General features: G+C 57.0%; 1 protein-coding gene across 7 annotated transcripts in view; it reads left to right on the top strand.

The window, feature by feature from the left end:
* Positions 1-10,824, top strand: part of PCBP3 (poly(rC) binding protein 3) — a 279,224-nt gene extending 268,400 nt beyond the window's left edge. For all 7 annotated transcript variants that reach the window (XM_025378988.1, XM_025378992.1, XM_025378989.1 and 4 more), the window contains 3 exons: positions 3,670-3,722; positions 8,417-8,586; positions 10,032-10,824. In XM_025378988.1, the coding sequence (XP_025234773.1) occupies positions 3,670-3,722; positions 8,417-8,586; positions 10,032-10,068 (260 nt within the window). In that variant the 3' untranslated portion in view covers positions 10,069-10,824. The remainder of the gene's footprint in view (positions 1-3,669; positions 3,723-8,416; positions 8,587-10,031) is intronic.
* The last annotated feature ends 14,035 nt before the right edge of the window (positions 10,825-24,859 follow it).

Raw genomic sequence — 24,859 nt, 5'->3', positions numbered from 1 at the left:
TGAACACATCAGTCATGCCGTCCTGAGATGGATGGACACCTGGTCCATGCCATCCTGAGATGAATGAGCACATCAGCCATGACATCCTGAGATGAATGAACACATTGGCCATGCTGTCTTGAGATGGATGAAACACACTGGCCATGCTGTCCTGAGATGAATGAACACCTGGGCCATGCTGTCCTTAGATGGATGAACACCTGGGCCATGCTGTGGATGAACACATTGGCCATGTGCTCTTGAGATGAATGAACACATCAGCCATGCTCTCCTGAGAGGGATGAACACCTGGTCCATGGCATCCTGAGATGAATGAACACATCGGCCATGCCCTCCTGAGATGAATGAACACATCGGCCATGCTGTCTTGAGATGAATGAACACCTGGGCCTTGCTGTCCTGAGATGGATGAACACATCAGCCATGCCGTCCTGAGATTAATGAACACAATGGTCATGCTGTCCTGAGATGAACGAACACATCGGCCATGCCGTCCTGAGATGACTGAACACCTGGGCCATGCCGTCCTGAGATGAATGAACACCTGGGCCATGCCGTCCTGAGATGAATGAACACATCGGCCATGCCATCCTGAGATGAATGAACACATTGGCCATGCTGTTCTGAGATGAATGAACACGTCAGCCATGCTGTCCTGAGATGGATGAACACCTGGGCATTGCTGTCCTGAGTTGGATGAACACATCAGCCATGCCATCCTGAGATGAATGAACACAGCAGCCATGCCGTCCTGAGATGAATGAACACATCGGCCATACTGTCCTGAGATGAATGAACACATCAGCCATGCTATCTTGAGATGAATGAACACATTGGCCATGCTGTCTTGAGACGAATGAACACATTAGCCATGCCATCCTGAGATGAATGAACACATTGGCTATGCTGTCTTGAGATAGATGAACACATCGGCCATGCTGTCCTGAGATGAATGAACACCTGGGCCATGCTGTCCTGAGAGGGATGAACACATTGGCCATGCTGTCTTGAGATGAATGAACACATTGGTCATGCTGTCCTGAGAGGGATGAACACCTGGGCCTTGCCATCCTGAGATGGATGAACACATCAGCCATGCCGTCCTGAGATGAATGGACACCTGGTCCATGCCGTCCTGAGATGAATGAACACAGCTGCCATGCCATCCTGAGATGAATGAACACCTGGGCCATGCCATTCTGAGATGAATGAACACATCAGCCATGTGATCCTCAGATGAATGAACACATCGGCCATGCCATCCTGAGATGAATGAACACATCAGCCATGCTGTCTTGAGATGAATGAACCCCTGGGCCTTGCTGTCCTGAGATGGATGAACACATCAGTCATGCCGTCCTGAGATGGATGGACACCTGGTCCATGCCATCCTGAGATGAATGAACACATCAGCCATGCCATCCTGAGATGAATGAACACATCAGCCATGCCATTCTGAGATGAATGAACATATTGGCCATGCTATCTTGAGATGGATGAAACACACTGGCCATGCTGTCCTAAGATGAATGAACAACTGGGCCATGCTGTCCTTAGATGGATGAACACCTGGGCCATGCTTTGGATGAACACATTGGCCATGCTCTCTTGAGATGAATGAACACATCAGCCATGCTCTCCTGAGAGGGATGAACACCTGGTCTATGCCGTCCTGAGATGAATGAACACATCGGCCATGCCATCCTGAGATGAATGAACACATTGGCCACGCTGTCCTGAGATGAATGTCCTGGTTATGCAGACATTTCTTTATATTATTTGCTTAACTTTAGTGCCCTCCTAGGAAGATTTCCCATACTTTCCTCCCTTCAATCAAAATATCCCAAGTTCAACAGGTCTGGCTCACTGCTCTCTGTTCATGTAAGGTCTACTTTGTTTGGGAATTCCTGTCTAGGACTCAGGCAGGACCAAGGAAATCTTTTAAGTGACATTTTAAATATCACTGTTTATGGAATGTGTATAGGTAGTTGAATAACCAAATAAGTGTTGTTTTGAAAGTATCTTTATTAAAAGAATATAAAGAACAGAAACTCTAGGCTTATATTTGCAAAAGAAAAATAATGGAGAATTAGAGATGAATTGGTTCATTCACCACCAACTGATCCCCTCCTGTGCTGGACGGCCCCACAGGACTGCATCTACCCTGTGGGGTCACTCCCTGCCAGGGAGACTGGCTGGTCGCAGTGAGAGGATCCTCTGGTTGGGGATGTCAGTACCATAAGACAAGATGAGAGGTGGCATTGTAGACAGACTGCCCCACCCAGGGCCCAGGGAGGGTGTGGCTGGCAGGGACGGGGGGCAGGGCAGAGGTGGTGGGAAAGAACAGGAGCTGTGTGGCTTTAACATGGAGTTGGGGGGCACAGGAGGCGCTGTGAGGAAGTAGGAGCTCATTGGGAGTCTAATGCCATTGGACATGCATTTTGGGGAGCCCTCTGGTCTGTCTGGAACCTAGGCTAAGGGGCACAGCAGAGGCAGGAACCAGCAACAGGGGAGCATGTGGGTGGGAGGAGGGCTTCCCAGTCTGGGGTATTCTGAAGGTACATCAGCCGGGCCTGTGATGGTTAGGAGGGGTGGATCCTGCGGTTTCCAGGGCCCAGGCTGAGCTGCAGAATCCGAGTCACAAGAACCATGTGGGGCCTGCAAGGGGAAGAGCAGAGTGTCAGCGTTAGACTTGCAGGTTGGAGCCGCCACTTGTCCAGGAAATGGAAATGCTGAGCATGAAGAGCACAGCAGGCCTCTGGCCCTGCCCCTCCTGTGCCAACACTCATGAGGCTTGCAGCCTCCAAGCAAGAGCAAATCTTGGACTTGAACTCTGAGAGGTTGTCTTTTATCTGATGGTACTAAGTGGAGATTTGTAAATATAAAAGCTCAGGCTTGATGATCAATTAGACCTATATCGTCACTCTTCAACAAAGAAAGATATCTATATAGAAATATGCAGCTTTTCATTGGCCCTAGCACTTCTTTTTTGGCTCAGTGATGCTATTGAATCTCCTTGCTCCAATTTGGAAGAACTGCCTGGTGGGCCTGAGCTGTCTGAGCCAGGCTATGTGCAGGGGCCTCTGGACAGAGTTACATCAGAATCGGAATGAGAGGCAACTTTGTGTGCTCTGCCATCTGCTGTCCCATGCAGCAGGCCAGAGGGTGTCACAGGGAGGTGGGGCACTGTTGGGTAGAGTGGTGTGGGCCTCAGAACCAGTGGGGTCTCCTGAGAACTAAGGGAAAATGGGCACTCAGCATCAGTGTGACCAGCATGGCCTGTGCCCTGGGTGCTGCACAGAGACCCTGAGACATGCTGGGTGGCCCTGCCCTTCAGCCGGGGGCCCACCAGGGTGGCCTTCCAAGGTGTCACAAGAGAGCATACAAACATGACAGGGGAGTGAAGTCACACTGTGCACAAAATGAAAAAAAAGAAAATATCCTGCTTAAGTCTCTCTTTCCTTCTTTTGAGAGAAGTTGGGACTAAGGAAGTTGGGTGGCAGTTTCGGACCAAAAGCTCACAGGGTCCTCACCCTCTGGGCTGTGCTGACCCTCACACTTGGGCCAGCTCTACAGCCCTGTCTCACTTGAACCAGGAGAGTGGGGGCACTGGGGTGTGACTGTTAGCAGCCTTCCACCAGCCTAACCATGTCCCCTTGGTATGCCCAGGTCTGGACGCCAGCCCACCGGCCAGCACTCATGAGCTCACCATTCCCAATGATGTGAGTATGCCCCCCGTACCCGCCTGTCCCTGGGTGGAAACACTAGGCACAAGTGGCTGTCAGCTCTGCTGTCCTTTGTGCAGAGGGACCCACTGCTTGGTGATGCCTTCACCACCCCAACCCCACTGTTTGATCTGCGTTCTCCCTCCTTTCCTTTTTAAAGTGGGTTTAATGCCCATAAAAAGTTGTGTGCTTTTATATCCCTAATATGTTGAACAAGCAGCAGGCTAAAGGGGACTTCAGATATTAATCAGTAGTCAGATGAGAGTTGGGCTGAGAACCCATGTTGCTGTGGAGGCACTGCCCTGGTATGGGTCAAACCTTGAAGAACAAGGTGGCCCAGGAATGCTCTAGAGTGGACCCACCCGCAGTATTATCTCCATGGGCCCTGGCCCCTTAGGAGGTTTGGGATTCTCCATGAGTTGGCTCCAACAGACCTGAAGTTGGTTGGATGTCACAGACTTGTCTAGATTTCTTCTAGCACCCCTCAGTCTGTTCATGCCGTGAGCATACCTGAGGATGTGGCCTTACGAGCTCCCCTCAACACACTCAGTCCTCCCCAGAGTAAGCATGGGTCCTGAGGATAGTGAGGACTATTCTCTGAATGCTTGACTTATCCACAAACTGAGAGACCAGGTAGGGCATGGGCCATATGTCCTTGAGGGATAGCTGCCAGAGCAGCAAGCAGAGTCCCTGTATGGGCTGTGGAGATGGCTGCCCCACTTATAGCTCGAGCGTCCAGCAGCCTTTTCTGCCCTAGAGCTGTGGATTTTGGGAACCTTCACTGTTCTGCCCCCCTTTACACCCGCTGGGCAGGAATTCTAAGCCCTGTTCCTTCCTTTCATACAAACTGACCATAGGAAGCACAGATTTGGCAGTTCAGGGAGATCACCAGTCCTGTGTGTGGAAGATGGACAGTGGAGCGGGAGAAAAAGAGGCAGAAGAGAGCAGGGTCACCAGAGGAGCGGATCATGAGGCTGTCTGGCTGGTGCCACTCACCCGCCTGAAGAGCCATCTCATTTGAGCCCCTCGTGGCAATGTGCACTCTAGGCCTTCTGTCCCAGTTGCTGGTCAGGGACAGAGTCCCCATGTCTGCTAACAGAAGCTCAGGACACTCACCCTCCAGGCAGCATTGTGGTCCAGCCTTCTGGCATCCCCGAGGATTTCTAAGGTTGGCCCAACTTGAAAGGCAGCAGCACAGAGCCATCTGCCCAGGTGTGGGGTGGCACAGCCAACTGGTCCCTGCATTCTTGGAGAGAGGGGATTTTTCCTCAACCCTTTCCCTCACTGCGGTGGTTCCTTGAGCATGCGGCTTCTGGCATCCTCCTGAGTCTTTCCCTCCAGATAGTAAAGCCAGCAGGCTTTTACTGTGGGGTTTTTCTCCTTTAGTGAATCGTGTTCACCAACACCAGGTTTGGTCTTATCCAAACACTCATTTAAAACGGGAATGAGCTTTAAGAGGATGAGTCATCTTTGGAGAGCTGGTCAACCTGTTTCCTGGGGTCCCCTTTGTACAGACGGATGCTGGTTTTCCCAGCTCTTCACCACTCACTTCCCATCCTCCTCCTGGTGATCTTCCTAGGGAAGAGACCCACTTCTCAGAAGGAAGGCAGCTTCCTCTTATCCCAGTGCATTTGGGCGTAGTCTTCCATGCTTCTTCATGGAAAAAGCTGTTGATGGCACTGTCAGGGGCTTTCACCAGCACCCCCAGACTTCATGGGGGATGTATCTGGGCTGCACCAAAGCTGATGTTCCTCACGTGGTGGCTGCCTGCTACCTTCTTGGAGAAAAGGAAGAAATAAAATGGTGTGCTGTTCTGAACTTGCCTGTCATCTCGTTCACGTCCGTCTCTTGGTCACAGTTGGATCATGCTGCCTCAGGGTTCCTGCAGAAAGACATTACTTGGAGGCAGGGACTCCTGAGACTCGCAGGCTCCCCAGCACGGCCAGTGGGGACACAGGGCAGTCCAGGGGCCCCAGGCCTTTGGTTCCCTTTCTGACGATCACTGTGGGCTTTCCTCGATGCCTATTTCAGTGCTTGCTCTTGGCCATGCAGACTGTGGTGCCTGTGGTCACCCCTACTCTGCCCTAAGCAACAGTCACCCACCCACCAAAGCTCATGCCCCTTTCCCTGGTTCTCAGCTGCAGAATCAGCCAGGCCTTCTGCTGGGGAAAGGAATCTAAGGTGTCCAACAGTGGTCTCTAGGAGGAGAGGCTGCAGTGGGAGGTGTCACCACAGTTCCAGTGGAATTTGGCATTGACATCTGATTAGGAGGGGCCACGTTATTTCAGAATATTTCTGTCGTTCTTCTTTGAATTTGTAATGGAGGCACACGAGGATGAGAGGAGGCGAGGAGTCTGCTAACTGCTGGCAGGGTTCACAGGTGCAGGTGGGGCCAGGTGGGAGGTGCCCTTGGGCTGCAGAGCTCAGCCTAGAAGCCATCTTCCCCTTCACTGAGCCAGCCAGCCTAGGGCAGGGCAGGTGAAGGAGGTCCGACCTCCCCACGTTCCCTTCTCATGGCGGAGAGTGCCGGTACAGAAATCACAGTGCTGTTCACCTTGGCATTTATGGTGAGGTGGGCATGCCTTGGTGGCTCAATGATGTCCCATCAGCATTCAGACCCCACAGCTGTGTGCAGAGGAGGGGAAAGGCCTGTGGCAAAGGCAGCATCCTCCAGAGCCTGGGGAGAGGGGCACCCTGAGCAGCACATCGCAGGGAGCAGAGGGAGAGGGCGGAGTGAGAGCAGGAGGGGAATGCGTGCCAGGGCACAGCTGGCATGAGGCAGTTGGAAGACGGGCAGATGGTTAAGAGAAAAGGGTAGGCACTTTGTGCGGGAGGGGCAGGGAGATACTTCCTCCAGCAGGTTCTGAGGAGAGATCCAACAGCATACGTGCACAAGGCTCTCAGTGGTGTGCACTTCAGCAGATACCACGCACTCCAGCGCAGGAAGTGCTAGGAGGAAAGTTGGCTGCGTGCTGGCCAAGGAGGGGTACAGGAAGTGGGGCAGTGCGAAAGCCCAGGAGCTCTCCCTCCTGGATGTTGGCATCTTACAGGGACCTGTGGTCATGCTGCCGAGTCAGCCACATTCCCCCTCCCCATGCGGCCGTGCTGCTGTCCCTGGCCCCCATCAGAGATGAGCCCTTCAGATCTCCCTGCCACCAGGGAGGAGGATGCAGCCAGGCGGGTAAATGTGGCCTTGTGCCGATGAGGAAACCACCCTGCTGACCCCAGGGGCACACTGAACACCACACACAGGTGTGAGCAGGGAGAGGGCTGGACTGTGGGTGGGGCCTTGGGAGATGTGGGTGGGGCCTGGGAGATGTGGGTGGGGCCTGAGAGGTGTGGGTGGAGCCCAGAGATGCAGCAGGAGATAGAGGACTCCCAGCAGCCCTGGATTCTCTAGAGTGGGGGTCTCTGTAGATGTCTGCAAAGACTGAGGGTTCTGTAGTCTAGTAAGACAGCCGTCATTTCCTAAGTAACCAGCAGAGACGGCCTCTAAGGTGAACAGAGTTGAGACACCGTAGGTCTCCTCAGGGACGGGGGCTGACTGGCAGGGCAGCTGTGTCCCACCATGGAGCTGCTGCTCACACCACAGATTGAGCCCCGTCACGCTTGGAAGTGGACGTCCCTCCTGCCTGCCGCCACATGGCCCGGCCCAGCCCTTCCACCCAGCATCTCACTGGCGTAAGGACAGAAACCTGCTCCTGTCACTCAATTTCACCACCGTTCTGACAGCCTAGCAGCCTCAAGGGAGGTGGAAGTGGACTTCGCCTGAGGGCCCTCAGGGACCTGTGTGCCCAGTTGCCCTCCTGGCGCCCTGTGCCAGGTACCTTCCAGTCTCGGGCTCTCTCTGCCACAGGTCTGGCTACTTCTCTTTCCTGTCCAAGCTCCAGAGCTCTCATCGGTGGCCTGTGCGTGCATGAAGGGACTTCCGTCCAGTGGTGGGCATTGAGAGATACCACTGGCTCCTGTGCCGTCTTCTCTGGGGGCCCCAGTTGTCCCTGAGGCCCCTCATGGCTGCTCCGTACACCCCCCTCCTCCCTCAGCTACTTCAAGGAGCACCCTCATTCTTGATGACCGCCTTGGCCAGAGGCCACTGTGTTCCATCTTTAAACAGGGGTCCCAAAGGGAGAATGAAAGGAGGCGCCTGAATGGCCTCAGAGTTTCACCTAGGTTCAGCAAAAGCTAAGTTTTAGGCAGCAGTGAGTTTTGCTCTGGCTTCAAGCACACATTTCTTTTTGAGCATTTGTGATGCTGCCTGTCTGGGCAGAACTGGTCTCCCTGGGATGCAGCCAAGAAGACGCTGCCAGGCCGTGGTAGAGCCTCCCTGCTCAGCCCCTGGCTGCCACCTGTGGGTCGCTCCTGGACCCCGGGGTGACCAGTGTGGACCGCCCAGGCCGAGTGACTGTGGCCTCTTGGCTTGGTGGACCTCCCACAGGAGCGGGGAGCAGGGCAGCTCTGAGAGGGGCCAGCAGAGGCACAGGTGCTCTTAGCCTGACTTCGGGCAGGTGGCCTGGATCAGGTACCACCTGTAGGCAGGTGTGGGCGGGACCTCTCCAGGGTGTTGCACTCAGGGCTTGGGGCAGAGTTCAAGGCTGGCGGCCCGTCCCACAGGCCCCTCGGGCACACTGCCCACAGTCTTCAGGGGCTGGCTCGGGCTCTTCTCTAAGAAATCCCCCTGTCCTTGTTTCTAGCTAATAGGCTGCATAATCGGACGCCAAGGGACCAAAATCAATGAAATTCGACAGATGTCTGGAGCTCAGATCAAAATCGCCAACGCCACTGAAGGGTCATCAGAGCGTCAGATCACCATCACGGGGACCCCGGCCAACATCAGCCTTGCCCAGTATCTCATCAACGCCAGGTGAGCAGCTCCCAAGGGCCTCTGAGAGACGCCCGGAAAGGGACGCGCCAGCTGGCGTTACATCACCTGGACAGTCGGGGGTGGGAGGAGGCACGGTCTGGGCCACACTCTGCCTCCCGCTCTGTCCCCTCTGCTCCAGGCCGGATAATGGGGACAGGATGGGATGGCGACAGCCTTCATGTAGACATGAGGCCACCTCACTCTCCCGACCTCCCACCCAAAGTGTCTCCAGGGATGATCCCAGAGGCTAGAGAGGAAGGCTGGTGCTCCCGTGGCCCCAGACAGGCGGCCAAACCTATGCTGGAAGACCTGACTCTTGTCCACTCAGAGCTCTCCAGAAAGACCAATGTTTGGGGACTTTGCTGTTTTGCCTCCTTTTTCATCCTCATGGAAAAGTGTAGGGAAAGGCAGGAAAGGACTCTGCAGGCCGCTTCCTTCCGTGGGTCCCTGGTGCACATGGGAGGGTCTGAAGCCACCTGGGTCCCTGTGACTATACCCGACTTGGCCTCAGGCCAGTGCCCCACCCCTGCCAGGCAGGCTGTACCACCAGCCACCCCGCCAGGCAGGTCGTACCACCAGCGCCCACGCCTGCCCGACACACCACACCACCAGCCCCCCCGCCAGGCACGCTGCACCACCAGCCCCGCCTCTGATGTAAGGAACATCCCTCCTCCCTCCCCAAGGATGTCCTCCTGGAAGAGCCCCAAGCTGGGCTTGTGGGAGGGAAGGGGAGGGGAGGGAAGGGGAGGGAAGGGAAGGGGAGGGGTCTCTGGGTGGACACAGCCCTGTGTGGGCCCTTCTGCTATCTGCGTGCTCAGTGAGTGGGTGAGGGGCTGCCTGGAGAGGACCAGGAGCCCCCCTGACTTTACCCACTGATGCCCCCCTGGGCTTCTGCCTTGATCCAGAGCCAGGTTGGGCCTCTTTCCATCCCTGTGGCTGCAGGCCCATGGGCGGGAGGCTGAGCAAAGCGCATTGTTGGCAAACCCAGGGCGAGCCTGGGGATGGGGCTGGTCAGGGAGGCTCCCACCTGCCCGACCACATCACTGACAGCCCCACTGGGACCTGTGCTTGGGGCCAGATGGCTCTTACCCACATACGCTCACTCCTGTGGCAACCAAAGCCCCTTCTCAGATGCCAAGTGTGAGACTGGGAAGCCCTTGTGCACCCCCAAGGGCAGACCCGGGGCTGCATGGGAGGCTCCATACGGGGAAGGCCTCAAGCCCCCATGCAGGGCTGGCTCACACACCTGACGTGGTGACGGACATGCGAGGACCAGGGCGGAGAAGAGGCGTGTGTGCTCTGCTGTGGTCTCCAGCTCAGAACTTCTGAGCTGACCGGGACAGCCTGTCCCAGCGAGCACAGAGGCCACACAGCCCAGCCTCACGTCTGCCCACTGATGAGGATGTTCATTGTGACCATCTCTCCCTTTCCTGCCTTTGTTCTAGGCTGACATCCGAGGTCACCGGGATGGGCACGCTCTAATCCTACCCAGCACCCTCCCCCGACGTCACCCACCCGCCAGAGCCCAAGGCCCCCGGCTCTCGCACTCTGTACAGCCCACCTTCCCTGCCTCACAGATACAATAGAGAGGTTTTCTCAATTAACAAAAGGACGTATGCCATGGAGAAACACACCCGTGCACACAGCCACTCTCCACAGAGGCTGCAGGCTCCGCCGAGTCCCCCCTTCAGTGTTATTTATGACTTACAACGCTCCAGTCTGCCCATGCACCGGCATGCAGTGTTAATTATTTTAGAAATATTGTTCCTTGGTGTCAGCGTAGCTGTCTGTCTTAGGAGCTGGGTCGGCGTTCCGACAGCACTTCCTGTCTACCATTCTCCTCCACCATCAGAACTGTCCAGAACTGTTGCCTGAGACCCCTCCTGTCTCACACAGCCCTGCTGTGCTGACTCAGTTTCCCCTCAGAGCCAGTGCCATCTGGGCTCGAGTTTCTGCCCCAGGTTGTGTGCTGGAATCAGGGGTGGCTCTCCTGCCACCCATGGGGAGCACCACCCACGGGGAGCACCAGGAGAGGAGGGTTGTGGAGGATGTTGAGGCTCTGACCTCAGGAGTGGGGTGGAGGGCGGAGCCTGCTGGGGGCCCTGCCTCCACAGAGATGCCGCGTGCTGGGAAGGCATCGGGGTCCCCTGAGCGTCTTCCAGGGTGGCTGGAGAGCACAGACGCGCCAGGGAGCCCCTCTGTGCTCCTCAGAGTTCAATAAATGTCGTGGCCCCTCCTTACCGGCTCTGGCTTGTCTCTGTGCCCCCCAATGCACCCAGGCCCCAGCATGTCCTTCCCCTGGGGAGACATTGCCCTGAGCCCGGTGCTTATCAGAGAAGCCTGAGTTTCTTCTCACACACAGATACGATTTCATTCCCCCTTTCCACAACACACATAAGCACTTCTGTTTGTACTTTGGCAAAACTACTTAAAATGACAAACACAAAAACACCATTCTTGCCCAGGCACCAAAATGCGAGTTCCTATTCGTGAGACTTACTCCCCCACAGCCATCGTGGGTACCAGAGGCTGTGCCCGGTGACCCCCAGTGCTTCCACAGCGTGGAGCCTGTCCACGTCACACTCACTTGGGGACGGTCCGCGTGGCTCACTTGGCAGCCTGTGCTCACCTTAAGGAGCCCGGCTGTGCCCCTGCTCGGTCCTCAAGCCCTGGATGTGACTCAGGCCCTCCCTTCAGGTGATTAATCCCTAACCCAGGCCCAGGGCATGGGGGGAGCCCCCAGGTGATTTATCAGGAAGGACCCAGACCCAGGATGGAGGGGGAACCAGGCACCAGGGAGGGCAGGACTCGGAGGCTGCTGTCCCAGCTCTGCAGGCTCAGGGCACCACCTCCACACCTGGATCCTAGTGTTCACGGAACCTTCTAGAAGGTGGTGGGCCTGGTATGTGTGGACATACACAGCTCACTGACCCCTCACTGGAGGTGTCTGTCAAGAGTCAGCAGTTCCAGGAGGATGAGAGTCTGGCCAGAACCTGGGGAGCCTCCAAGGGCCCAGGACAGCCTGCCCCAGGCTGCTAGCCAGCCACAAGGCACCAGCTCACAGGAGCCCCTTCCTGCCTGATCAGGCAGAAGCCGCCCTGTTTCCCAGACTCCACCTGGCCTGCCTCAGGCACCTGGCTGAGGTGCTGGCCTGGAGGGCCCTGACTCAGCCTCCTGGACACACTCCTTGCCCACCTCTGCCCCCGGGAGGGCCCAGTCACAGAAGTGAGCCCAGCATGGCACCTGGGCACACGTGCTGGCAGCTTAGGACTGAAGTTCCCCCTGGGGAAGACACAGGCCTTCCTCAGCACCCGTGTCAGTGGCGATGGTTAGTCAGCAGCGTGGATACAACTGACAATGACAGATGCCCTGGAAATAAGACACCACGAGAAGAGAGGAATCAAAATGCGGTGGAAGGACCCCTAGAAGATGCAGGCTGGGCAGGACCTAAGAAGGTAAGGGGTTAGTTGCTCACTTATCTGGACGAACAGCAGGCAATGGAGCAGGAGTTGGCTCAGCTCAGCTGGCTTCTGTTCTTCAGGGTCTCCCAGGCTGCCGGGAAGCAAAGGTCTTGGCCCCTCCGGGCCCCGTCCGTCCCGCTTTGGAAGCGCATCTTGACTCGGATGAGGCGACGAGGCAGCGTGGAGACTCACAGCCTCCGGAGGGCAGGGAGGGAGGAACCGTTCGCCGCAGGCACAGCCCGGACGCGCTGGGAGCCGCACCCAGTGTTGGCCGTTGGGCTGATGCTTGTCAGGAGCCGAGGACAAGCTCTGTGGCTTACCTGGGATGATTTCCTGTTTCTCTGAGATAAAGGTTCATGATGACTTTTCCTGCGCTATGAAATACATTAAATAACAATTTCCACTTTCAATCCTCGAATGCACAATATTATAATAAAAATATATAAAAACTACTTTGACAGGAGTAAAAAGCATCAGCTAAAAAGGATTAAGAGGTTTGTGGTTGATGAAAGGGCGTGTCACTGTGGTGAGACCTGAAACAAACCTCACGTGGACGTGTGCTTTTCTCCACATCATGCCAAGTGCAGGCTGCTCTGTCAGCTTCGTTCAGCGTCACCCAGAGAATAAATTATCTTTACCTCCCATGGGGATTGTCTTCCAATTTGGAGAAGTTGGATACAACTCTGTAAGTGCAGAGCCACACAGTAATAAAACACACACTCGAGGGCACTATTTTGAGAAAGGCAGATGTTCCAGCAGAAGCATCTGGGCTGGGCACGGTAGCTCACGCCTGTCATCCCAGCACTTTGGGAGGCCAAGGTGGGCGGATTCCTTGAGCCCAGGAGCTCGAGACCAGCCTGGCCGATGTGGCAAAACCCTGTCTCTACTGAAAATACAAAAATTAGCCGGGCGCGGTGGCGCATGCCGGTAGTCCCAGTTGCTCTCGAGGCTGAGGAGGTGGGAGGATCGCTTGAGCCCAGGACGTCGAGGCTGCAGTGAGCCAAGATCGCGCCACTGCACTCCAGCCTGGGCAACAGAGTGAGACCCTGTCTCAAAAAAAAAAAAAAAGAAAAAGCAGCACCTGGCTCTGAGGAATCCCAAAGGCAGCGCCACCCTGAGCGGACCCGTCTGCCCCTTCGACCGTCGCCCACCAGCCCCTCCCGGTGCCCTGTGTTGTCACATGACTGGCTTGTTGAGGAGCCCAGGGGTCACCCCAATGCCTCCTGGAGTGATGCCGACCTCACTCCTTGGCCCCCGGAATTCCCATAGGCTGGGAGGTGGTCACAGAAGCTTTGTGGATTCCGTTCTCTTTTTGGCAAGGACAGTTCCAGGTGCATCTGCACGGGCACTGACCCCCTGAGTGGGCACAGGGGCACCCTCAGTACCCACAGGGCCATGCTCCCAGCCTGGGTCTGATGGGCCGGGATGCGACCACTGCCGGCGTCTGCAATGCTGTGAGTGGGCGGCAGTGACGTACTCACCCGGGAATGACAGTGAGCGCCCCGAGTGCCATATTCCCCCCAGGCTTTCACGTCTAAGGATTACGAGGAAGACCGGACTACGCGCCTTTATAAGATGCCTCCTGTGGGTCCCTGAGGCCGTCGGGTGCCACCTCGCCCCTGCGTGACCGGTCTGGAAACGGTGACCAGTGACCCTGGGGCGGGGTGGCCTTGGGGCTACCAGCAGGCGAAGGGTGCACCAGGCCAGGACACTGGGCTAGGGGCCTCGCCCAGGACGACAGGCAGGGCTTGTCCAAAACCCCTGGCCCTGTTCCAACCCCCAGGAGGGTTCGAGCCCTTTCGAGGATCCCATGCTGTGTCCAGAGCAGCCATGCACCCACCTTCTCCACTGTAACACAGCCACCCTCCTTCTCCGGAGTGGCCTTTTACAAAGCACAAATATCATTACCTCCTGAGTGAAGCCTGTCCTCAGGGTGGAGACTGTCCCAGGCCTGGCCTCAGACACACACCCCTCCTGCCCGCCTCTCTCCCTCCAGGCCCTGTCCTCACTGCCCCATGGCAGCCTCCCAGCAGCCACCTCCTGCTCTGCCTCCAGGACCCACTCAACCTCCAGGGTGCTGTGGCTCTTCCTCAAGGGAGGGCGGCTGGGGGAGGAGACACCTCAGTACAGAAAAGCCTGAGGCTGTCGTTGGGTCTGACCCCACCTCTCCTGCTGTTTCCTGCCAAGACAGATGAGGATTTACCTCTCGATTCTTCACCATGCATGCCGCCTCCTTTGCAATCTTTGTAAATTGTATTCTTATTCTGTTTCCATGTTTAATAACTCACTTAAATTCTTACCATAAAAGATGACAAACATACACAAAAGTACAGAGAACCTAAATACCTGATATAATGAATAATTGTAAGACACCTTCATCAAGAAACAGAAAATACGCAGCCCCTGACTCAGCTTCTAGAAGTAACCGGGCCCTCCCTACAGGTGTAGCCTGGAGCTGAACACACCTGCCCTGGGGACAGAGCTGCTTCCTCTCCATCCCTCTTACCACCCTTCATGGCATCCTGAAGATTAAGGCTCCCTCCCGAGGTGGGAGGTGGTCTGAGCGTCCCTCCCCAGCCAGCACCGGGGCTAAACCTCTCTTGGAGTTTGCCCTGGCTTCCCTATGGGCACCTACAGGGGTTTCTGGAGGCGGAGTCTGCAAAAAGATGAAACTTCCCTCTGTCTGCGGCTCCCAGGGGCTCCACACTTCCCTGAAGCTCACAGCCTTCAGCAGTTAAATTTCCAGTTCTACCATCTTGCCCTCTGTTGGGGCCTTCAGGTAAGAAAATGCCAGGACCCTGCAGGTGCCTGTCTCTGGATTTCGGACTAGAGATTTGTCCTGTGACCTTGGTTCTCTGACAGGCTCAAGAAAAGTTGTGAATCTGCAGTTTGCAAAGTTTGTTACTGAATGGAACTGGGGTCTGCCTACTCAGCACAGAAAACCAAGCCCCGACATCGGGATGTGCAGCGAGAGAAAGCGAGGCGTTCGTTGCAGGGCACCAGGCAAGGAGAATCGGGCAGCCGGTGCTGCAGATGTGCACTTTCTGACGGCTTCCAGCTCAGGGTTACTAAAAGCGGGAGGCAGAGGTCGGGGCAAGGCCAGAGATCAATACCTGGAGGCTGCCCATTGGCTTCTCCTAAAGGGTGGGACATCTTGAAGCCGGGGGCTACAGTCATATTCTCTGATTTGTGATTGGTTAAGGAAGGGAAGGAAACTTTACCTGAAAAACTGGGGCCATCAGAAAGGAATGTTAGCTCTGGCCCGTGGGTGTGACTTCCTCCAGGCCCCTCAGGAAGAAACTGAGGACAGAGAATGGTGGTCCCAGTTCAGTCCTCAGCGCCCCCACCCCGTCCGATGTCTGTGCGTGACGGGACCTTTCGTTTCTCTGGGGAACTGAGCATTTGGTCTCTCACCTCCTTGGCTGTTGCTTTCAGCTGTTCTGACCTTCTTGCTTATCAGGCTGCTCACTCACTTTTTAAAGCCAGCATCGTGCCTGGAATTTTCCCTGAAGGGGCTCAAGATTTCCCTCGACTTCTGTGTTTCGGGCCCTGCAGGCCCTTAAGCAGGATCCCTGCTCCATCTTGAGTTTTCCATCTTACTGTACCGTTCCTTCCAGCTCAACAGGCTCCGGGCCGAATCCCAAGCTATTGATTTTTAATTTCATCTTGTATCTGGCAACTTTGCTAAATTGTCTTTGGCTGGTGATTCTGATGGTTTCTGTGGCTGGATTATGTCACCTGCCGATGACAGCCGTCTCTCTTCCCTTCCTAGCTTTGCATTTCTTTCTTTCTCTTTCTACACTTAGCCATTGTAGGAATAACACTCAAAATCCTACGGAAATTGAACACTCGAACAAAGGATTCTTAGCAAAGCAATTTTACTTCTGCACACAGGGGCGCCTCCTGGGCCAGTCGCCGTGAGAGCACACCTGAACAGAGGGGCACGAGAGCCTTTATTCCTGACGCAAGTCCTGCCTCTGTGCCCTTTCCCCACTGGCCGGGATTGGGTCATACAATCTAATCCAGGTTGGCTAAACATTTGAATTTGTTTAGATAAGGTGAGCACGTAAAAGAAAAAGAGAGGGAAGGGGAAGGGGTGTCTGTAGTGAGCTAAAATGTTAGTCCTCTTTCCAAATAAGGAAAGGAATGTGAGCTGGTCTGTGGTCTGGTACTGTGGTCTGGTACTGTGGCGTGGTCTGGTAATATGGTCTGGTAATGTGGTCTGGTACTGTGGCGTGGTCTGGTACTGTGGTCTGGTACTGTGGCATGGTCTGGTAATATGGTCTGGTACTGTGGTCTGGTACTGTGGCGTGGTCTGGTAATATGGTCTGGTAATGTGGTCTGGTACTGTGGCGTGGTCTGGTAATATGGTCTGATAATGTGGTCTGGTACTGTGGCGTGGTCTGGTAATGTGGTCTGGTACTGTGGTCTGGTACTGTGGTGTGGTCTGGTAATATGGTCTGGTAATGTGGTCTGGTACTGTGGCGTGGTCTGGTAATGTGGTCTGGTACTGTGGCATGCCTGGGCATCTAACAAAGGCAGAAAGGAAAAAGGGAAAAAAGAGTGTGGGGGCTACTATGAATTAAAAGATTGATCAGGCTATTTGAAGAGAAACCTCATCATATCCCACAGCCAGGACATCCAGTAATAAAACTTGAAATCAGGCAACTTTCCCTCTCTCCTCACTTTGCTAAGAGTTTGTATCATTAATGGGTATTGAACCTTGTGGGATGTGCTTTCTGCATTGGCTGAGATGTTTTTCTCTGTTTAGCCTGTGACTATGGTGAGCTACACAACAGACCTCCCGATGCATGCGTCTCATATTCACAGACAAGCGTTGCTTCATCATGTGTGGTTTTAAAAACATACGCTGTTGGGTTTGGCAAGCTAATATTTTATTTAGGATATTTTCCTTCATGGGCCTGCTGTTTGTTTTATTGTTTTGTGCCAAGCACGTTGGGAACGGTACCGAGGCAGGCCAGGTCTCACTCACGCAGGCCCCCGGAACAACTGTCTCCACAATGACTGAGTGGTGAGGTTAAATATTAAAAGCTGATAGAGTCAGCGCCCTTATGCAAAGGCTGCCTTATGCAAAGGTAACAGAAGCCCCCTGAGAGTTGTGCCCAGGCCTCTCCAGGGCCTTGAAGCTTGACAAGATAGCAAAGGAATCCTTGACAGGACCCGTTTAGGATTAAACAAGTTTTACTGGGGTCTGAAGAAACTCCTCAGACCTCCACAAACGAGCTTCCTTGGAGACTAAAGGAGCTCCCTAAACCTCCGTGATTTGGCAGAAGGCAAGATAAGGGTGATCACCCCAGCACCTGGACCCAGTTAGATTCAGTAAATCCACTGAGGCTCCAGAGGAAGGTCTTCAGGACTCAGACCTTAGTGATAGACGAGAAGCTCATCACTTACGTCTTTAGAAGAATGCACACTTACACACAGACACAGAGCTTCGAAGGCACACAAGCTCTGGAAAACGTTGGTCTGGCAGTAATTTCCAGGCCTCCTCCCTGTAACCGGTTAACTCCCTTCTCTCCCAGTTCATCTGCGTCTCGTTACTGAGCCAGGAGCAGCCCCTACCCTCGCTTTGGTCTGGGAACGGTACCCAGCAGCTGAGCAGGCAAAAGCTGAGATTATCTTTAGCTGGTTTTGGAATCGGCTTTACCAGCCGTTTGCCCCTTCTCTAAGTTCTGGGACAGTTTGTCTAAGTTTGTCAGCTGTTCCTTGAGTTTGGCACAGTCTACCTGGGAAGCCTGGGGCAGGCGCACGCTGGCCTCTTCCGGGGTCAGCTCTGGCATTTTGGTTTTCCTTGAAACGATCTGGGAATTCAAACTTTCTGAATGCAGCTGCTCATAATGTTCTTGTGATTTCTTTGATCCCTTCTGTCTGAAGTTATTTTTCTATTTTCAGTTTCTATTGTTATAAATTATATATTTTCCTCTTTTTTGCTCATGTCAAAATCAATCTATCTTTTCAAAGTATGATCGTTGGTTTTTGCTACTCATATTATTTGATTGTTCTCTATTTCATTGATTTCTGGCAGTATCTTTGTCATTTCCCTTTGTCTTATTAATTTGGGATCATTTGTGACATTGCTGCTTTTTCCAATTACGTGATTTGTATGATTAGTTCTATTCTCGCTTGACCTCTTTCTTTCTTTCTTTCCCTCTTTCTTTCTTTCTTTCTTTCTTTCTTTCTTTCTTTCTTTCTTTCTTTCTTCCTTCCTTCCTTCCTTCCTTCCTTCCTTCCTTCCTTCCTCTTTCTTTCTTTCTTTCTTTCTTTCTTTCTTTCTTTCTTTCTTTCTTTCTTTTCTTTTCTTTTCTTTTCTTTCTTTTTTTTTATTTTTTTGAAAGAAGGTCTTGCTGTCTTCCCCAGGCTCGAGTGCAGTGGTGCTGTCATAGCTCACTGAAGCCTCAAATTCCTAGACTCAAGTGACCCTCCCACCTCAGCCTCCTAAGTAGCTGGGACTACAAGCGCTGTTAGAAATAGCAAAATTGTTAGAAATAGATAATCGGTGCCGTGAAGAAAAGTCAGCACAGAGACAGAAGATCTCTCAGCAAGGCCATCTTCACTTTCTGCAGAAAGGGTGCTTGATTGCAGATGGAACGACGGCGAGAGCACCCGCGAACAAAGGAAAGGCAGACATAATTATCCCTTACGCATTTGGGTCGTCCTGACCGCTGTGTCCTGCATCCACTGGCTGGAGCAGGACCTCACAATCTTTCAGATTGCTGAAAGCAATAATCACGGGGGCCCTGACGCCTCCCACCCGGGCTGTGACCCTGGCCTAGGGCTCCTCTCACCTCCTGCACCCCACAGCCTCTGGGCCAGGCTCTGGCTCCCACCCAGTCCCTGCAGCCGAGGGAAGCCGCTGCCTGCAGGCCTGGGGGCCTCCCTGTCCAGCTGCCCCCTCACCAGCTTCCAGCAGGGTCAGGACAGAGAGGGGGTTGCAAATCCACTGACCCCAGCGGAAGCCTTGCCGGAGTCTCCCAGGCATGGGTGGACCCAGGCACCTGGGGCCAGTGGAGAGGCCACGGACAGGGGACAGTGACTGGCTCTGGGCCCCTCTGGGGACCATCCTGCACTGGTGCCCATGGGCAGCAGAGGGCGCCCCGACCATCCCTCCATGGCGTCCGTGGGAGCCTCAGCAGCTTCAGGGTCCAGGGGCACCCAGCTGTCAACCTGGCTGTCCGGAGTGAGCTTCAGTGGGAGGGGAAGAGGGGGCCTGCGATTGTGTAGGGACGAGGCTGGGGGAGCAGAGACTCCAGAAACCGTGTCCCACACCCTGCACTGCCCCACACTGTGCAGCCCCCGCCTCCCTCCCAGAGCCCCCCAGCAGCTAGGCTGTGACAACTGCTTGTGTATCGGGACCTGGCAGGCGGCAGGTCGCTGTGACTTTGGGGCCTGGGGTCCCAAAGCCAGGCTGCCTGCCCCTGGTTCCCCCACGGCCATCTCCAGAGCCACCACCGCCCTGCTCTGCCAACCCCGGCCCTCCCTCTCACTGCAGGCCAGCCTTGGACTCGCTCAGACCCTGAGTTCAGACCCTGGGGTGCAGAGGCTGATGGCCCGGCGCTGGCCTCCTGCGCCCTCCTCACCCCTGGGCACTCACTGAGGGCTGCTCTCCTGGGCCTGCTCTCCTGAGGGCTAAAGGGCACCCAACCCCTTCCCCAGCTCTGAAACAACCCTCAGATCCTGATGCTTTTGGGGTCTCATGTTTGGGGAGGGAACTGGCAACAGCCCAGGACCCCCAGACCACGGAGGTCGCCCTGCTGAACACAAGGGTCTCTGCCTCCCAAGGGTGGGGACTCCAGAGGCTGGGCACCAGGGAGGGCCTTGCTCTGGGCCCTCCTGCCTGGCTGTGGCTGGCACCCTGGGACCCCAGACCCGGCTCAGAGCAGGGATGGCTGCGTCTTGCTCCCAGCCTGTCCTGATCCCAGGCCCTCCGGCCACAGCTCCATAAGGTGGACGCTGAGATGTCCCCGAAGCCCGGAGGCCCTGAACGGAGATGAGGTCTCTTTTCACGGACCCGCCGTGTTCCCACCGCACCCTCTCTTTGGGGTTTGATTGGCCCAAGGAATGTGAGTGTTTCTGAGAAGCCCAGATGTTACCCAAGCGCTAGGCCCCAGGCTCTGTGACTCCCATGTGGGGACAATGGAAACCAGATGCCGGGAAGCCGGGCTGGGTGGGCGGGCCCCTGGCAGCTGTGCACTGCGTCCATCTGGACTGGTCTCTGAGCCCCCAGGCCTATGGACCTTGGCCTCATGGGAGCCCGAACTCTGTCACTGTTACTCCCGCCACCAGCTCCCACTGACAGAGTGGGTGTTCTCTTGACAACTTGAGAAAAGAGCTTCTGGGAGCCTGTGTTCCGACCCGAGCTCACGCAACTAGTGGGTGACAGAGCTGGGACCTCACTCGGTTCTGACTGCCTCAGCTTTCCTGGCTCATCCAGCCTGGGGTACACCAGGCAGGATGCCAGCAGTTTCTCTGAGCCACGGTGTGGTCAGGCAGAGAGACAGAGGGTCTGAGTGGCCCCTTATAGATGCTGTGGTCCTGCGTGGAAACCCTCTGGGTCTCTGAGGAGTGGGGTGACCTGGGACTGAGGCCACCCATGTTCAGCTCCCTGCAGAGTGGGAAGGAGCCCCCCGCCCCGTCTCTCTGGGACCCAGCCGGAGTGGGGGCTGCTGGACTGTAAGGGACCCTAACCCTTTCTTCCCTACTGCTCCAGCCTCATTAAAACTGCTGCACCCCGGCGGGTGGGCGGGATGTGGGGCAGCCCCGCAGCCGAGCTCCCCGCTGCGGGGGGAGGGCCTGTGTGGGGCTCCCAGACCAGGTCCTAAAAGCCCCTCCGCCCTGCCCCGCGCTGCGAAGGGAACCCGGTGTCTGGGCAGGACCCACAGCATCAGGGCCGGGAAAGGGGCTTGAAACCCAGTGCTTGGGAGCCTGCCCCTGCCCCCACCACCTTTTGGGCCCAGAAGCCATGATGGGGGCACAGAGGAAGGAGGTTCGGGCCCCAGCCTCGGGGGTCTCACACAGGGACCCCAGGTCTGAGCTGTGTCAGTCGTGCAGCCCTGGCCCTCCCCAGCCCCGGTGACCCCACCCGAGGGCCCCCACTGCTGCCCACAGACATCTCAGGGTCTCCCAGCCCGGGGCAGCGGCGCCGGAACAGGGTCTCCCAGCCCGGGTCGGCGGCGCCGGAAGTGACTCCCGCCAGCAGGAATGCGCCGGCGGCCCGGGACCCTTCGGTGGGCTCTGGGGGGCCAGGTGCGGCCTCAGCGCCGTCACTTCCCGGGAAGCCTCGTCCCCGGGGTCCCCGCCGGCTCCTGCTGGCTCCCCCGTTCCTCTGAAATCGGAGGAACAGGCTCCGGGAACGCGGCCAGACTCCCCCACGGCTCAGACGGCTTTAAAGAAATATTCCTGCCAGATGTTCAGAGCAGAGGCCAGCATGAGGTAACGCGGAAAGCTGAACCCGTCCAGCCCCGCAGCCCCGCAGCCGCCCCCGGGGCCCAGCTCGGGGGGTTGCGGGGACCCTGTGCCGTGGGGGTCGTCCCTGCCGCGTCCGTGTCCCGGGGGCTGGGCCTGCCTGCGGCGGGAGCCCACCGTGTGCGAGCAGACGGGCTCAGAGCGCTCTTCTGCAGCCGTCCCTGGAGCGGGTGTTGGACCAGCCCCTGATGGGCGCCCGGGAGCCACAGGCTGGGGCGTGATGCCCGCCTGGGAGAGGGGTGCATTCGGGGGTCCCCAGAGGCGGCGCCAGCGCCCGGCACGGCCTGGGGGAGCCTCGGTGTTGCCAGCGCCGGGCAGCCCCGGACCCCCCACCCTTTGCCTCATGGGCCCTGGGTTTCAGGGCAGTGGCCTCTCAACCCAGCGAGATCACAGCGTCATGGAGACATTTTTTTTTTGCGTCTCTTTGAAATGACAGTTCCCAGAACCAGAGCTTCTATGACGGATTCTCACCAGAAAATGAAATTCTCAGCGTACAGGCAATGGAACAAAATAAATTAGGCCAGTGCACGTGGCCCGGGAAGCACCAGGGGGCCTCAGCGAGCTCCTGAGTTTCACTCTCAGTGCGGGTGTTTCCGCCTCCGCCCGTCTCAGCGGAGTCGCTAAAGGAAACGCAGAGAGGGCGGGACGCAAGCCCAGGACCCTGCGGCTCCCACCACGGGGTCGCGCCCTCCCTCCGACATCCGGAGTCTGCGGCTCCCAGAGGCGCTCCCGGAACAAACGAGGGCGCGCAGAGCTCTCTTCCCCGCAGTCCGGGGCCACCGTCCCAGGGCCCGTGATTGACGGAACAGCCCCTGGAATTGAGCCTTGACTGTGTGGCCGGGTCTTTCCAGTTACAGGCGATGCTGCAGAAACGCGTGTTTTCCCATCTGGGAGTCAGTCTGTCGCAGACCCATTCCTGGATCGCCGCTGTCGCCCACTCTCCCCAGAAGCCTCCTCCCTCCGACCCGACCGGTGGGAGGCCGCGTCCCCCACACTTGCCAGGAGCCCCGCCTGCAGCCCAGGCGTCTTCCCTGCAGCCCAGGTGTCTTCCCTGCAGCCCAGGCGTCTTCCCTGCAGCCCAGGCCACGGGCTCCTGTGGCAACGGCCGCCTCCCCCCGGCCTGTTTTCTGCCTTCTGCCGTCCTGTTGGTGACTGGCGAGGCCCGGGGTCAGTGAGGCCCCAGAGATCACCTGGGGGAGTCCTGTAGGGAGAGCCTGACTCAGACCAGCGTTGAGCCGTCGCGCCCCCGCTTGGGACCAGGACGGGCTGCACCTTCCCCACCTGTGGCCCTGGGACCTGCCCCACCCGACCCCGGGGAGATCCAACCGCAGGCCACCTCCGGCCAGCGGACTCGTTCACACTCGGCAAACAGGCTGGGGCCAGGCGCCGCCCTGCCCTAGGTGCCCAGCAAACACGTGGGCCAGCCAGACCTCTGGACCCTCACAGGGAGGAGATGGAGATGGGTTCACCCCCTACAAAGGTGGGAGGGGGAGGGGATGGCCGCCGTGCCCAGGTGCCAGGGCGGAGCCGAGGGCCGCGTGCACCACTTGGGCCCTTGGAGGGGCCGGCATGTGCCTCTCTGTCCTTGTGCCACTTCCACCGGGGTACAGGGCCACCACCATGGAAACCGCATGTGTAACCCCTGGAAACAGGGTCCTCCTGGATGAATCATGTTCTAAGTTGGGAGGAAAATTCACTGGATAGTGGAGGCAGTAGGAAGAAATAAAAAATGTCTTTGTTCCACAGATGCTTGGAGGGCTTGGGTCCTCGGTGTTTATAGTGGGGGCCGCCTTCCAACACCACACCCTAGGAGGGAGTCCCGGGAGGGCGATCCGGAAACTCCGCAGTCACTGGGGAGGGGTCACAGTCAGCCCCACCACCCGCCCTCGGGGCACAGTCAGCCCCCCACCACCCGCCCTCAGGGCACAAACACAGGGCCTGTCCCCTGCCCGTGGGCGCAGCTGTCCTGCTCCCTCCCAGAAGGCACTTGGACTTTTGTGGAAAAAGAGCTTCTGGGATGGAAAATCCCTGGATGAGTTTCCTCCCAGCCTTTCCTGGGAGTGGAGGACAGGCCTCCACCCCCAGGGGGGAGGTCCAGCCAGCGCCAGGAGAGTGGAGGGCGGGGCCCCGAGGCTCAGCGCTGCAGCCTAGCCCTGCGGGGCTGGGAGCACTGTCCCCTTCCCGTCCACCCTCACTGCGTGGGCCTTGGTGGCCTCCTTGTCTAGAAAATTTCCCAGGTGGGGCCTGGGTTTTTGGAGCCCATGGAGAGCAGGTCCTCCACATCTCGGGTGCCCTGGGTAGGGCAGGGAGGAGACCAAGGCGTCCCGCAGAGCTTGGCCAGCCGTGGTCAAAGGAGAGGCGGTGACTGAGAGACCGGGGAGGAAAAAGATTTTTAAAGGGGGAGGTGGGACCTACCCTGGGGCTGGGGTTGGGGGCTCCCCGTGGGCGTGGGCAGGGGAGGGGGAGCAGTTAGTCCAAAAGGGGAGGGGGAGGAGAGGGGTGGGGAGGAGAGGGGCTGACAGAAGCGGGGCCTGGGCCAGCAACCCTGGGGCTCCCACCAGCAGCCCTGAGTCTCCTCTTAACTTTCCCTGTGGACAAAGGCAGTTTCCTGGGATGGTCTTTCCTTCTTGTTCCACCCACTTTTATGGGTTTAAGAAAACCACTGACACAGGACAGTGGTGGTGGGTGATTCCCCTTTTCCCGTGCTTACGTTTGGAGGCACCAGGGCTCCCCGAGGCGGACTGAGGGGTTCCTCTCCCTGAACGCAGGACCCCGATGGGGGTGGGGTGGGGGTGGAGGGCAGGCAGATTCCAGAAACAGCCCCGCCCTCCCCTGCCTCCCGGGACAGCTTCCTCTGCCCAGCCCACCTCATGCTCCCTCCTCATCCCTGCCTGGCCAGGTCGTGCTGGAAGATGAGGGTCGGGTCCACCCGCAGGAGTCAGAGAGGCCCTGCCAGGGGCACTGCACATTCAAGGCCCTCTCCTCCATCCTTCTTCCTCTCCCTCCTCCCACCCTCTCCCCCTCCTCCCACCCTCTCCCTCCTTCTACCCTCTGCCTCTTCCCACCCTCTCCCTCCTTCTACCCTCTGCCTCTTCCCACCCCCTCTCCCCCTCCTCCCCCCCCCCCCCCCCCCCTCCCCACACCTGGAGACTCAGACCCACCCAGGGCTGTGGACGATGGGCACAGTGGGGTAAAGGCCTGCTCCCCACAGCTGCTTCTGGGATACCAGACTGGGCCCAGAGTCCCCATCCGCAGAAGGGCCCCCAGGCCTGAGAAAGAGGAGAAGTCCCCAGGTCGCAGGGGAGGGGGTGTGGCTCGCCCCCTTCTTC

Source organism: Theropithecus gelada, chromosome 3, assembly GCF_003255815.1.
Source record: "Theropithecus gelada isolate Dixy chromosome 3, Tgel_1.0, whole genome shotgun sequence".
Classification (NCBI taxonomy): domain Eukaryota; kingdom Metazoa; phylum Chordata; class Mammalia; order Primates; family Cercopithecidae; genus Theropithecus; species Theropithecus gelada.
The sequence above is the reverse complement of the archived record's forward strand: the minus strand, read 5'-3'. Positions and strand labels throughout refer to the sequence as shown.